This window comes from Delphinus delphis, chromosome 15 (genome assembly GCF_949987515.2).
Source record: "Delphinus delphis chromosome 15, mDelDel1.2, whole genome shotgun sequence".
Lineage (NCBI taxonomy): Eukaryota > Metazoa > Chordata > Mammalia > Artiodactyla > Delphinidae > Delphinus > Delphinus delphis.
Window position 1 is genome coordinate 64,885,221 of NC_082697.1, and position 14,984 is coordinate 64,900,204.

General features: G+C 46.3%; 1 protein-coding gene across 4 annotated transcripts in view; it reads left to right on the top strand.

Moving 5' to 3' along the window:
• Positions 1 to 1,591: 1,591 nt before the first annotated feature.
• Positions 1,592 to 14,984, top strand: part of TMC5 (transmembrane channel like 5) — a 40,811-nt gene continuing 27,418 nt past the window's right edge. For 3 of the 4 annotated variants that reach the window (XM_060031831.2, XM_060031833.2, XM_060031832.2), the window contains exons 1-5: positions 1,592 to 2,376; positions 4,575 to 4,747; positions 7,842 to 7,931; positions 12,254 to 12,353; positions 14,489 to 14,576. In XM_060031831.2, the coding sequence (XP_059887814.1) occupies positions 1,592 to 2,376; positions 4,575 to 4,747; positions 7,842 to 7,931; positions 12,254 to 12,353; positions 14,489 to 14,576 (1,236 nt within the window). Of the gene's footprint in view, positions 2,377 to 4,574; positions 4,748 to 7,841; positions 7,932 to 10,389; positions 10,700 to 12,253; positions 12,354 to 14,488; positions 14,577 to 14,984 lie in introns of those variants that run through there. The other variant, XM_060031834.2, reaches the window with a different exon arrangement.

Below are 14,984 nucleotides of genomic sequence, written 5' to 3' on the forward strand. Positions count from 1 at the left end.
GTCTACACCTGGCTGACATGGATTGAGAGGAAAATGTTGCCACAAAAGAGAGAAGTGGATGTTGGGTAGGGACAAAATAATGAAAAACTGACTTCTGCTATACTGAGAAGTATGGAAATGAGTTGGCAAATAAACATTCTAAGGCTATAAGGCACGGCAGAAGGTTAATTCTTTAGCTCCTCCGATTACTCAACAGAAAGTCTAACCCTTTTTGTTCACATAGAGATAAACCTGTAAACATTGGCTGAACTTTAAAAATGGTCTACTTCCTTCTTTCAAAAGCATCGCCATTTATCTAATCATGCTGGCTGAAACTGTGGAGCTATTTTTTATCTTTTCTTTTCCTTAGCTCTCACCCTTCCCATATCGGGTCAGTCCACTAATCCTATTAATTCTTTCTTTAAATTTCCTCCCCTACTTATTTTCTTTGCTGTTCTGACTGACACTGCACCGGAAGTTCCAGGCTTATATTCTATCTCCAGAGCAACTTAGTGAAATAAGAGCATATCTTTCCCAGTTAGTCCGTCAAGGTCCTGGAAGACTGACTTGGGTTATGTGCCCATTCCTGAACCAAACCCTGTGGCCAGGGGTATGGTGGACACTGATTGGCCAGACCTGGTCATGTGACCATCCTTGGAGTCAGGAATGCAATCAGTCTTTCCTGAATCTCCTGGACTGTGAGCAGATGCCCAGAGGAAAATCAGGGCATTGATGCCAAAAGAAGGCAAAATGGGTAAAAGGCAAGTAAAAACAACAGATAGTTCACTTAGAAATTAAAACCCCGTCACTTCTGATTTGAAAGTATGCTGTGTCTATAGATTACAGCTCATAGAACTCATAAAACCATATTTTCAAACTGGAGGGGATGGTAGTGCTTGTCTCCTTACCCAAGCCCTCTAGTTACCATTAACCATTCTTCCTTTGTGCGCTCATAGTAATTTATGCTTTGAACCCAAGAACAAGTGCAATCAAAGTGCTCAATAAGTCCTTGTTTCTTCCAATCTTTTGGTTCATTGCTCCCCTCCCCAGCAGAAGGAATTGGTCAGGGTATAAGTCTGGCCAGAAGTATCAGATCCAAAAAACTGTGGTTTACACAAGATAATGGTTTATTTCTTTCTTTACATAAAAGCCCAAGCTGATATTGGGCACTGATCTGTGAAATCATCAACAGCCCAGGCTGTTCTGCTGCTCTCCCTAGGGTGGGTGCTGCCCGTGTGCATGGCCAGGAAGCGCCCCATCATTTCCGCGGTCCAGTTCACGGGAAGTGAGAAGACTGAGAAAGGGAGGAATACCCCTTCCCTTTAACAGCACAACCTGGAAGTTGTGTATATCGCTTCTGCTCACATCTCGTTGACCACTCTCATGGCTGTACCTAGATGCACAGGAGGCTGGGAAACATAGTCTTTATTTTGGGCAGCTGTGTACCCAACTCTGAGAGAAAAAAGAACAGGTACTGGAAAATAACCATCAATCTTTGCAGGGAAGAAAGGGAAAAAAATTCTGACCTTTCCTTCCTTTTTGTTTTTCAGATAAAGAAAGAGATCCCTGAATACCTGCAGAGGCAGGAACCTTTTAATACTCCAGGGTAAACATGTCTGCCTACAGGAATAATGCTTACGAGGAGGATCCAGCTTACCCTGACTATTACGGGTCTCGGAACCATACTCGGGGGTATTTGAAAACTCAGGATTATCCAGATTCGCCAGGTCCTCCGAACAACTCAGATGACCCCAGCACCAGGAGCAACCCATACTCTGCAGACTCCAGAACAAGTCCAGACTGTCCTGGGTCTCTAGCAGAACCAGATTATCCTAGATCTCGGAGGAATCCTTACTACCCTGGCACCAGGAGCAATCCATACTCCGCAGGTTCCGGAAGTCCAGACAATCCCAAATCTTTGGCAGAGCCAGAATATCCCGGATCTTGGAGCAATCCATATCGCCCAGGCTCCTCCAGGGAGCCAGACTCCTCTGAATCTCGACGGAATCCTGATTTGGCAGGTTCCAGAGGCAGTGGAAACTACGCGGGCTCCAGAACAAATCCGGCTTATCTTGACTCCTTGGGAGAGCCAGACTACGCTGGAGCTCAGGGCAGCTCTAACTATGCTGGCCCCGGAGCCAATTCCAACCATCCAGACTCCAGAAGGAATCCAGAACGTGCTGGTTCCAGGATCAGTCCGTACATAGACGCTCCGGGAGCGCCTGATTATCCAGATGCTGAGAATCAATCTAGCTATCCAGACTTTTTGGGGGAACCAGACTATCCCGGCGCTCAGGACTATCGGAGCTCTACAGAGTTCTGGGGGGAGCCCGATTACCCAGGTGCTGAGAATGCTCACGATTACGGCTCGTCAGAGAACCCGGAAATGACCAGGGAGTAAGTGCCGGAATCTCCCTCCCCTGGGGATGGAGGATGAAGGCTAGATCATTCAGTCAATTGAACTTGGTTGGCGATGTTTGGGATAAGGACACGTATGATTATTTCCATGACGTGAATTTATGGTGAAACTTTCATGCCTACCTGTATACCGCACCTGGTCCTTGGACTCTCAGCCTGAGGCTTCAAGCCCATACCTGAACATAATCTTTCATCACTTCTTGCTCAAATAACATCCTTCCCAGTCTCCTGTTTCTTCCCGTCTAATCCCTGCAAGACATTTAGATCCCCACTGTTTTGACACTGCTACTTCGCCAATGAGGTTAGGATTAAGATGATGTTTATGAACCCAAACATTTTAACCAGAATTATATCAACAGGAAGGCTTTTTTTTTTTTTTTTTTTTTTTTCGGTACGCGGGCCTCTCACTGTTGTGACCTCTCCCGTTGCGGAGCACAGGCTCCAGATGCGCAGGCTCAGCGGCCATGGCTCACGGGCCCAGCCCCTCCGCGGCATGTGGGATCTTCCCGGACCGGGGCACGAACCCGTGTCCCCTGCATCGGCAGGCGGACTCTCAACCACTGCGCCACCAGGGAAGCCCAGGAAGGCATTTTAATCAAGAAAGTCTTTTGAAGGTCTAACTCCATGAAATCCATTCAACTCCTCAGTTTTTTTATACAAGATGATTGAGCCACTCCTGATTTTTTTTCCACTTTCATCTTTATTTTACTGAAATTATTGTCAGAATTGATCACTTTTCATGTTTAGAGTAGATGTGGCTCATTGATCTTCTGCATTGTTGTTTTCATCAAGTTTCATTAATTCATTTTCGCCTCTAAGGAGGTTTTTTTTTTTTATTTTAAGTCCAATTTTTCCTGGTTCAGATTTGATAGATCTAAATTTTGTCAAAAAGATTTTAATCTTCCATCAATTTTGGTCATTGACAAATTTTACCAGGTACAGTTTGGGTCGCTGAGTGTCAGTCTTGGGTGACAGTTTTGCCAAACTGCGTTTTTCCTGGGTTAAATTCCTTAATGTTCACGTTGCCAACAAGATGTGATTCTTTATTTTTCAGGTTATTCTTAACCTATAACAGATTTACCATGTGAGATTTCAACCAGTACAAGTTTTATTTTGTAGGTACTATTTCTACTAGTAATATTTATGAATTCAGCAAAGGCGAATGACTTTTATTTACCTCTAGGAACAAGGATATGGGATTTGGGTGCACAGTGAGGTCAAATGCCTACAGGAGTAATGCTAAATACAACCTAAATAGGCGGATTACTAGGACCATGTCAAAGCGTCCTCCTTGGTCTTCTCCCCCACTGCCTGGCTCATCATTACAAACATACCTTTGACCTTGTCACTCCCTTGTTTCTCATCTTCCATTGTTCTTCATAACCTTTGGGAGAAAGACTACACCACTTCACTTGTGAGAACATTGAAGAATGAGGATGCACTGAGCTAATGTAAGACGCCAGCCAAAGCCCAGCCTGACTGACCTCCTCCCACCTCTGCTATCCTCTCCCTACCTGAACCCTGTACTCTAGGTCAGTGGTTCTTGACCTTGGCTGCTGATTAGAATTATCTGATTACCTGGGGAGACTTAAAAATCATACAAATGCCTGGGCCCAACTTTCAGAGATTCTATTTAGTTGTCTGGGGTGAGGCCTGGGAATAGGTACATATATAAAATTGAGAATCATTGCTCCAGGTTAATTGATTTTCATAGCATTCCTTTTACATATTCAACCCTTTCTGGTCTCACATGTTTATTTGTGCTGTTCTTCATCCTTGGAATGCCCTCCTCCTAACTATGTATTAATTTATCCTTCCAATCCCAGCTCAGATGTCTCTTTTCCATATAGATTTCCCTTCAGACTCCCAGGCCAAATTCTCTTCTCTTTCCTCTGAACTCTAGGCCTGTCTTCTTATATCCATCCGTTGCTACTTGTATTATAATTGCTTATGGCTGTGGTTAATAAGCTCAGCCAGACTGTATTGAGAGTTCCTTGAGGGTAGACAACCCATGTCTTTAACTTTATCTTCTCACCCCATTGCCCTAATACATGGTTGGCATTCAGTCAGCATTTGTGGGATGAATGAATGGATGGATGGATGGATGGATGGATGGATGGATGACTATCTTTACTATGCTATTGGATGACTATTGATCCATCATTTTGGGATTTCAGAATGCTCAGCAGAGCATCTTCAGTCCAGCCCTCATTTCACCGTGAGGGTGACAGCCCCTTCGGCATCCTGGGGAGAAAGGATGGAGATTATCCTGAAAGCATTGAAATGAAATCCAGGGAGACGGCAAATCCGTACAGCCCCTCTGTGCCAGGTGCTCCTGGCAATGGCTATGGTAAGCATTTGTTAAGAAGAGAATCATATCCTGAGAAGAAAGTAAAATTCAGTGGGCTTGGGACCAATCATTAAAGATCAGCAGGAGAAGAATTGGTTTATTCCTCCTCCTTCAAACACCCACCTTACAAGAGTTGAACATTCAGGGTCTAGAGGAGACAAGCAGTGTCATCAATTATCAAAGCAGGTTGGGCAGGGGTTGTGCCTGCGTGAGGCAACTGATGGTCAGGTTCAGCCCATCGCCGTGATGTGGGAAGATGGACTTAGTGTGGCCAGATCCTCAGATTTTTCTAAAGAAGCCAGAAATCTGGGTTTTTACATGCTCCAAAATAATTTTTTGAATAAATAAATAAAATCCCTGAGCTGGACAAACAAAACCACTGGTGGACTAGATTCAGTATGTGTGGCTGCCAGTGTCCAGCTTTAGTTCAGCACATCCTGCAGGTGTTCAGATGGTCAGCACTTGTATCTTTGGAACCTACTGGGGGCACAGGGAGTTAGAAGTAGCTCTGTTCTCAGGGTTCGTAAAGCCTAAGTGAGTAGGTGACACCAACACATCAAGACTAAAGAAAATTAGCAAACAGACTGACAATATGTGAAAAATCACGTCGTTCTCAGAATCTGCTGTGTGTGAAGGTTTAGCTCTAGGAGGTAAAGGAGATTCTACCATTTCTCATCTTCCGGAAGAAAAAAGGGACTTGTTGTCTGATAGAAGAAGCCAGCTCATGGCACAAGTCAATGTTATAGGAATTCAGAGGCCGTGAGAGCTGGAAAAAGGAGTGTTCAGTCATGAACAGAGTGAGGGACCCAAGTGTTGGTTGGTGCACATGGAAGACTGCTCAGCCCTGAGGGAGTGGGTGGGGAAGGGATTGAAGAAGGCAGGGAGGAGGGGTGGGATGCATCGCCGTGCACTAAGGAAAAACGCAGACTCTTACACATTTGCATAGACAGCATTAACTTGGGCTATTCCGAACCTTTATGCCAGGCATTCTCAGTGGGGCATATCAATCCCAAAGGGTGAAAATTTATTGAAAGGCCACAAAAAACCTTCCTTTTTTATGTATAAAGCAGATATGCATACAGTATATGTATATAGTTGTACGTATATCTGTGGCATTAAAATATCATGGGGAAGGGCAATAAGGAAGAAATGTCTAAAAAGGCTACTTAGGTGGCCAGTAATGAAAAAAAAAGATTGAGAAACACTGCCCCACCCCAATGCAAGCAGAGCTAATAACGCCCAGCGAGTTTTGAGTGTTTCCCATGTCCTGGAAACCCTGCCAAGCACTTTACTTTTACAGTCTTCTTTCATCTGCGGCCACCTTTCAGACAGACACTACAGCTCTCCATGTTACAGAGGGGAAAACTGAGGCTCAGAGAGAAACGTGCCCAAGGTCACCCAGCTACTAAATCAAAAGAGCCAGTGTCAGAATCTAGTCTCTCTGACCCTGCACTACTTCTGGGTAGGATCAGGGCAAATGCGGATTCCTGACCACCGAGCCCCATAGAACACTGGAATTAGAAAGCTATTTTAAAAAGTGGTCACATAAAGTGTGGCTTCCTTCTCTGGGCTCCTTGTAGGACCAAGGTCGTTGTGCCGGCATTCACTTGTCCAGTGCTATGCCATCCTGTTAGACTATGCACTCCTTAAGGAGAACCCATTTCATCCATGTATCCTCCAAGGCTCTATGTGATTTTCCTAGTGCCTAGCATACAGCTGGTGCTTGAGCAATGCTAACTGAATTAATAGCAGCAACTGTAAGGGATGTATCAGTTGGCTATTGCCACAGGAATGCTTCATAACAAACAACTCCAAAACCCAATGTTGTAGATAAGCATCATTTATTTCTCACCCACACATCTGTGGGTTTGCTTGGAGTTTGACTGAACCAGGCTGGGTTTGGCTGTGCCTGATTTGAGGTCACAGATTCTATTTAGGTCTAGGGTCCTTCTTGACCCAGTGAGCTAACCTGGGCCATTTTCTTCCCATGGCATAAGCTGGAAGCAGAAACAAACGATGCCTCTGAGTCCTTGACTTGGAACTAGCAAACTGTCACTTCCACCATGTTCCACTGGTTAAAGCAAGTCACATGAGCAAGCCCAACTTCAATGGAGGTTTCCAAGGTGGAGGAAGTGTAATATTTGCTGAAAAACAATTAATTTACCACAATAGTTAATATATATTAAGAATTTGCTATGTTCCAGGATTACTTTAAGCACTTTACGTGTATTAACTGATTCAATTTCCCCAACAATCCTATGCAAAGGTCTTATTATTATGCCTGATTTACAGACTCTGAAGCTCAGAGACGTTAAGTAACATGCCAGAGAGCACACAGCTAGTAAGCAGCAAAGCCAGGAACTGATCCTTGGCAAGAAGTTCCAGAACCTCCTGCAGTATAATTTTGTACATCTCCATCAACATGTGCTCCATTTTCTCTGTTGAGGAGTTTAGACTTCATTGTTTACCATGAGTTGAATAAAAATATACTGAAATGTGACACTGTCGTGTAGATGCTGAAAGTGGACTCTGTCCCTAAGAAAATCAGGCCAAATTTCAAATTTATTCACGTGTCATCATAAAATGCTAGAACTAGAAGGAAGCTTTGTAATCACCTAGAAAAGCTTTTTTTTTTTTACTCAATTTTTAGAAAACTTATTTTTTTACAGAAGTTTTAGGTTCACTGTAAAATTGAGGGAAAGGTAACAGAGATTTCCCACATATCCCTTGTCCCACATGTGCATGGCCTCCCCCCTTATCAGAGTCCCCCACCAGAGTGGGACATTTGTTACAATTGAACCTACATTAATAAATCATTATCACCCAAAATCCATAGTTTACAATGGGTTCACCTTGGGTTGTGCATTCCGTGGGTTTGGACCAATATATAATGACATGTAGCTATCATTATGGTATCACACAGAGTATTTTCACCGTCCTAAAACCCTCTGAGCTCCGTCTATTCATCCCTCCCCCTCCAGACAAGTATTTTTCGAACTCTGATTTGTGACCCATTAGCAAGTCTTACTGACCACTGTGTGCTCAGTAACATCTAGTGTGGTAGGATTAATTGTCTCTTGTCTCTTCATTCCAGTGGACCCTGCTTATGTGGATGACAATGGCCTCAGCCAAGCTTATGGAGACCCCCCCTTGTCTGGACACGATTGGCACAAGTCACCCCAAGGTAAGGCTTAAATGGACAGTGACCAAAAATGTCAACCCTAAAGAAGGAATGTGTTCAAGGCAATGCGGACATTGCCATTTCCTCTTGGCCTCTGGTGTGCTAACTGATGCAGTACTTCCTTAATTTATCATAACAGGGTTTTCTTTTATCTATTTATTTTTGGCTGCGTTGGGTCTTCGCTGCTGTGCGTGGGCCTTCTCTAGTTGCGGAGAGCGGGGGCTACTCCTCGTTGCAGTGTGCGGGCTTCTCATTGCAGTGACCTCTCCTGCTGCTCTAGGCACGCAGGCTTCAGTAGCTGTGGCACGTGGGCTTCAGAGTTGTGGCACGTGGGCTTCAGAGTTGTGGCTCGCAGGCTCTAGAGCACAGGTTCAGTAGTTGTGGCGCACGGGCTTAGTTGCTCCGCGACATGTGGGATCTTCCCGGACCAGGGCTCGAACCCATGTCCCCTGCATTGGCAGGCAGATTCTTAACCACTGCGCCACCAGGGAAGCCCGGGTTTTCTTTTACACATGCAGTTTTTTCTCTTTTGGATATCAGGGTGTCTTCACTAGGACTCTTCTAGTTGCAAGTGACAGAAACCCAACCCACCCAGGCCCAAGGCTTGTGTGGTGGGAAGGATATGGAGAAACAAAGAATTGAAGGTAGAATTACCTTCCAGCACCTAGGACAGTGCCTGGCACATAGTAGGTGCTCAGAGATATTTGTTGTATGAGTCACAGGAACCAGGGCCTGAGTCTGAAGCCAGGGGCTCGGGGCCACCTGGATTCTTTTTCTCCATCTATTTCGCATCTTTGCTTGATGCAGCTTCTCTTTAAGCTTCACCTCATACACCTCAACCAGTCAGGCTTTCCCTGCAGGCCAGGGAGCGTGACAGCAGCAGCCCTAGACACACACACAGCTCAGCAATGTCATGGAAAGTCTTCCTTTCTCTCTAGGCCTGTGAGTCAGTGCTGAGGAGACTCTCTCCAGCCCCATTTGGGACACATACCTACACATGAACCAATCATTTTTACATAGGAAAGAAGGCTGGGTCACATGTCCATCCCATGCCTAATACATGTGCTGGTGTGGTGGCAGTGCCTTGAGCCAAATTTTTCTGAATAGTCATAGAATTATTATAACAGTGGAGGGTAGGAGTAATCAGATTGGAGAAGGCTTTTTTTTTTTTTTTTTTGGAGAAGGCTTTGAGATCAGTTAGGAAGCGCTATAAGGATCACTGTGTGCTGTGGTGAAGGTCTGAGCAGAGGCAGAGGCTGAGAAATAAAAAAGCATTAGAGGAGAGAGGCCAGGGAATACTGGAAGTTAAAGGCAAACCTGTGAAAAACGAGGAATAAACCGAAGACGTCCTCTAAGTAACAACGCAAGTTGCGGGGCCCCATGACTTAAAATCATCCCTCACCTTCTGACCCCCTAGGGTGGGTGATATCCTGTAGCCTCATTCTCTAAGAGCCTTCTCAAGGAGGCCTGTACCTTTCAAGGGGTAGGTGTTGCTACTTGGGAGAGAAAACCATGGGGATATAAACAGTCATGCTCTCCATTTGGTTCCCACGAGAGCAGGGAATGGCTTTAACTACTGGGGAAAAAGAAATGCTTTTAAACCTCCTAAGATGCTCTCTCTGGCCAGCATGAAGTTTAGGGCCTCTGGGTGGAGTGCCCAGGAGGCAGAGAGAAGTAAAGAAATAGAGGACCCGGAGATGAACCTGGCTTTCTGCACCATTTTGCTTTGCACCAGTTCTGATTCTCAAATCATTTATAATTAATCGGTGGACAGTCTCCTGATAGAGTGTCACTCTGATGTATCATGCCCACATCTAGGAAGTGCCTGGCACCTAGCAGGTACTCATAAACATTCATTCATTTATGAATGAATGAATGAGTGATACCTCACATCTTGTTACAGGAGAGGACCAGGGTGAAGTGATTAAAAGGCCCTGCTTTGGGACCAGACAGACCTGGGTTTGATCCCTAGCTCTGCTACTTGCTGGTTTTGTGACCTTAGGCAAATTACCTTTTGGGGCCTCAGTTTTCTTATAAAATGGGGTTTATTATAGTATTTATTTTGTAGGGTGAATGTGGAAATTAAATAATATACTCTAGGGCTTCCCTGGTGGCGCGGTGGTTGAGAGTCCGCCTGCCAATGCAGGGGACACGGGTTCGTGCCCTGGTCCGGGAAGATCCCACATGCCATGGAGCGGCTGGGCCCGTGAGCCATGGCCGCTGAGCCTGCGCGTCCGGAGCCTGTGCTCCGCAACGGGAGAGGCCACAACAGTGAGAGGCCCGCGTACCACAAAAACAAACAAACAAACAAACAAACAAACAAAACCTGTGAATGGGGGGGGGAGGCTCTCTGTGGTTGTCATCACTTTTCCTGGAGGTTCCTCACAATGCGAGTGTGACTGCTGTAGGAGGTCTTGGGAAGCCCACCCTGGTGGAGAGTAAGGCTTGGAGGAAGCCAGAGATGCTGTCTGGTGACCAAGTGAATGAAATCATCGTAGAGGTTGAGAATGTCCCATCTGGGGTCCAAAGCCATCCATCTTCAAGTCAGATTGTTCCAGAACAGACACTGGCAAACTCAAGCTTTAGTTTGGTCTCCTCCATTTCTGACATTGATGTGACAGACTCTCAGATTTTCAGCAACTGGAATGACAAAAAGGGCAAGCAGTTCTTACGGTTTTCAGCACCTGTGAATGAATCGTTTTCCCAGACCCTTCATAGCTCAGACAGCATGGGCTTAGATACCCCTTGTACTTCACATGAGAACATCCAAGGTAGTGAGACCCTGGGGCAGAGGAGTTAGAACGGGAACGGCACCTTCCAAGTTGCCCACAGGGTTTTGGTTTTAAGACTTCGAGGAGGGTGAAGATTTGGTGGGTGACCTGAGGATGCTCGAGACCGCGGAAGGGGTCACTTTGAGAACGTCTGATACCCGAGAAGGAGTTTACCTTGATCAAGCTCGTTTCATGTGCCCAGTGTTCTGTCTTTTTGTTACCCATCGAGTTTAGTTTTATTTACTTGCCACGTTCCACACCCGTGAGGCAGGCATGCCTGTCATTTCCATTTGCTTGATGAGGACCCTGAGGTTCAGGGATGTGGCAGATCTGGGATCACATGCAGGTCTGCCTGACTCCCAAGCCTGACACCTTAACCACCGTCCTGTCCTGCTTTGGTCCCATCGCTCTCCACTCTGGATTTGGCAACGAGGGGTGCCTCTTTTGTCAAGTCCGCCGTGAAACCGGGTTTTTTCCTCTTCCCTCCTTCGCCTTTCTTCCTTTCTGTCTACTCCCACTTCCCTCTCAGGAAACACTCAAATTCCTCGTCTTCAGCCGAGTGATTTGGTGACCCTCTTCTGGGCACTCTCCCTCCACCTCAGCTATGTCACTGAAATGAGGAGTTCCGAGCAGCTCCCTAATAGGGCCAGGAGCCAGCCTGCTCCCGGCCACCGCCCCAGCGGGCCCCCAGCTGCCCCTCCACTGCTACTGGAGTGGGGGCAGCAGTGCCAGGCATCACACGTGGACACAACACCACCCAGAGCGAGAAGGGTCTGCCTTTTCCATGTTTTCTGAGCCTTGCTTTTTTGAGAGGGAAGAAATCTTTTCCGAGAAACTCCTCAGCAGACCACCCCTCACAGAACATTGGCCAACGTGTCACATGCCTGGGCCTGAACAGGTCACCTGCAAGGGGGCTGGGACCATCAAGATAGGCTTGGATTCACTGGGATCTGTCTCCCGTGCCTGGAGATGGGTTCCACCCTGCAGAAGCCCAGGGCCGTGGGAGAGAGGGCTGTAGATTTCTGAACCAGATCGGGATTCTGTCAAAAAGGAGAGCTGACTGCGGGATAGATGACCAACGATATTTGCCAGGCTGACGCAAAGTGGGAATTTGAGTTCTTGGGAGAGGAGGGGGGAGTCCTCATCTTCCAGTGGATGGAGGAACACAAGACAACGGTCCAGAAAAGTCAAGAAGATGCTTGGGCCTGGAGTGCAGGGGGCAAGAGGAAGCCATGCGGGAAATTACAGAGGGAGGAGAGCCAGGCCGACCGAACATGCTGGGTCTCATCAGCTTTGCTGACTGTTCCTTGTCATGCGAAAAAGGAAAGCACTGAATTAGAATTGCGTGCAAACCATCATATGCTTTGGCTTCGAGATTTCACACGTGTACGTGCTGTCTTCTTGTTTTTATTTGTGACTTTGGGGATCACTGAGTACATATATTCTTCTTTCTTTGTGATCTTATAAAAACATGCTCTATCTTCAGCACCATATTTCAAATGCTATTATTCTGTTAAAGGAGAAAAAAATTAAACTCCGTTTTTTTTTCTGCAGGACAAAAGTTAATCGCATCTCTGATACCCATGACATTTAGAGACAGAATTAAAGCCATCAGGAATCAACCAAGGACCATGGAAGAGAAAAGGAACCTTAGGTATGGACAAAACGCTTTTCTTCTTGCCCGGATTTCATGGAAACCTCAATCTTCTACTTTTGTCCCATGTTGGAAAGATAAGAAATAAATAAATGCAAGAGAAGAGACAATCTCCCTACCGAAGAATTCCACACAGTCTGTGTTGGTTGCCTGGAGTGTGGGCTGTGCTTAGTGACCTTCTTCCTGGGAGCAGAGCATGCAAAGGGGGAAGTAGCTTCCCAGGGGTGAAGTCAGGCTAATACTGCCAGGTGGTCAAGGTTAACATTCCCAGGGAAAGTCATGTGACCAGAAGGAGTTCCCCTCTGTGGTACCCTCTCCTAAAACCAGCAACCCTAGTCTAACCAGACAAAATAATCAGGCAAACCCCAATCGAGGGACATTCTTCAAAGTACCTGAGGAGTATTCCTCAAAACCGTCAAGGTCATCAAAAAGAAGGGAAGTCTGAGAGACGGTCACAGGCTGAAGTGTTCTGAAGAGACATGACAATTAATGCAATGTGGTTTCCTGCATGGGTCCTGGAAATGGCACCTGTGGAAAAACTAGTAAAATCGGAATAGTCTGGAGTTTAGGTAAAAGTTAGACACCAGTGTTGGTTTCTTAGTTGTGACAGACCTACCATGGAAATGTAAGATGTTAAAGGGGGGAAATGGTGAGTAGTAGATGGGAATTTTCTGTTCTCTTTTTGTAACTTCTCTGTAAATCTCAAACTACTGTTTAAAAAAAAAAAGGTGGGGGGTGGTGAGGGGAGGGAGTTCCCTGGTGGTCCAATGGTTAGGACTCGGGTGGTTTCACTGTTTCGACCCAGGTTCAGTCCCTGGTCAGGGAGCTAAGATCCTGCAAGCCACAAGGTGCTGGGGTCGGGGAGCACAAAACCCAAACAAACAAAACCTCAGAAGCTTTCCAAGCCCAGGAATTCGAAAACAAGAGCGAGGGCTGTTTAAGCCTTCAGCCCTTCTTACATTTTCCATTCCTCAGCCTTTTTCTTTTTCTTTTTGCCATTTGTAGCGTTTAGCAGAGACTAGTAGAGTGGATGCAACTGCTAATAAATGATTCAATGACGCAATTGTTCTGAGGTTCCGGGTCTGGCAGGGGTCATAGATTGGTCAACAAGTAACTTATAAATGACAGAAAGAAAATCAGGCCAAATCAAGGTGGAAGGAGTTTGCAGGGGGAGGATTAGAAGGAGAGAGATAGTTCCCTTGGGCAAAGCAGGGGGCATCTGTGAGCTGAGCCTTGGAAGATGGTGATGTGGTGATGGACCTCTGGGGTGGACAAAAGAGAGCCAGGAAGGGGGCAGAGCAAAGGAGATGACATGAGTTCATGGAGAAGTAAAGAGAAAACTGAGGCTGGATCTTTTTGAAAACACTCTTCCGTTTCAAACTCTGCATGGCCTCCTCCGTCACAGAGCGTGGGCCTTGTATGGCCCGAGAGACTTTACAGCAGATTTTCAACCTGACATTTGGGTCTGGATCATTCTCTGCTGTGGGAGGCTGTCCTGTTCACTGTAGGGTGTATAGCAGCATCCCAAGTCTCTACCCACTAGATGTCAGTGCCCCCTCCCTATCCCCAATTTGACAACCCCAAAAGTCTCCAGACTTACCCAAATGTCCCTTGGGGGCAAAATCTCCTAGGTTGAGAACCACTGACTTATAGGACCTCACCCACCTACCTACGGTTATCACTCACACCCTTCCCCCTTCCCCCACTCATTCCATTCCAGCTGTCCTGGACTCCTTGGGGCTTTGCACTGGCTGTTTCCTATATTCAGACACTCCCTTATCCATAGACTAACCCCTCTTCTCCTTCAAGACTTGGCACAAACACTTTGTACTATTCAAATTGTACCACGGTCTTCACCCCAGCATTTCCCACCTCCTTACTCTGTTTTTCGATTTTCTTTCCCATAGTACAACTCTCCTTCTATTATCCTATATCATTTACCCACTCTATTTCTATATTTATTGTTTATTTTCTTTCTCTTCCAACCAAGATGTCTGCTCCATGAGCTGGGGAAATCCGTCTCTACCTCACCCCCTGGGACCATGCCTGGCACATCTCAGGCGCTCAGGAAATATTTGGGGAATGAATGCAAAACAACGTTGATGTCTCTCACTTTCTTCTGCTCTTTCCCACAGGAAAATGGTTGACAAAGAGAAAAGTAAGCAGCCCCGTCGTATCCTGGAGTTCAACGGCTGTGCTCAGTGTCTGAATTCCATTTCATTGGTAAATCGGTCTTTACCGCGGTCTGTAAATGGGCACAGAGTAGGGTGAAACCAGGGAGGTGGGAGAGTAAGGATGAGAAGGGACCCACAGGGAGGAGGAGCCAAAGTTCACGGTTGTTTCCTTGAAAGACGTAGAAACTGGGTCAGTCTGGGTGTGGGGAAAACAGGCAGGCATGGGAAGGCCTAAGAGGTTGCTGAGTTATCTGGGCAACTTAGCCACTGTGAGTGTCACCCTCACTAGCAAACCTGGGAAGGTAATAAATAATAGCACTCACCTTAGGGGGTGGTCCTGCGGATTAAATGAGATACCGTTTGCAAACGCGTCGAGCGTGGCGCCTGGCACATCCTGCCGCTCTAGAAACAGTGGCCATTGTCGCTATTATGCAGCCTGCTCAGTAGATATTTGTTG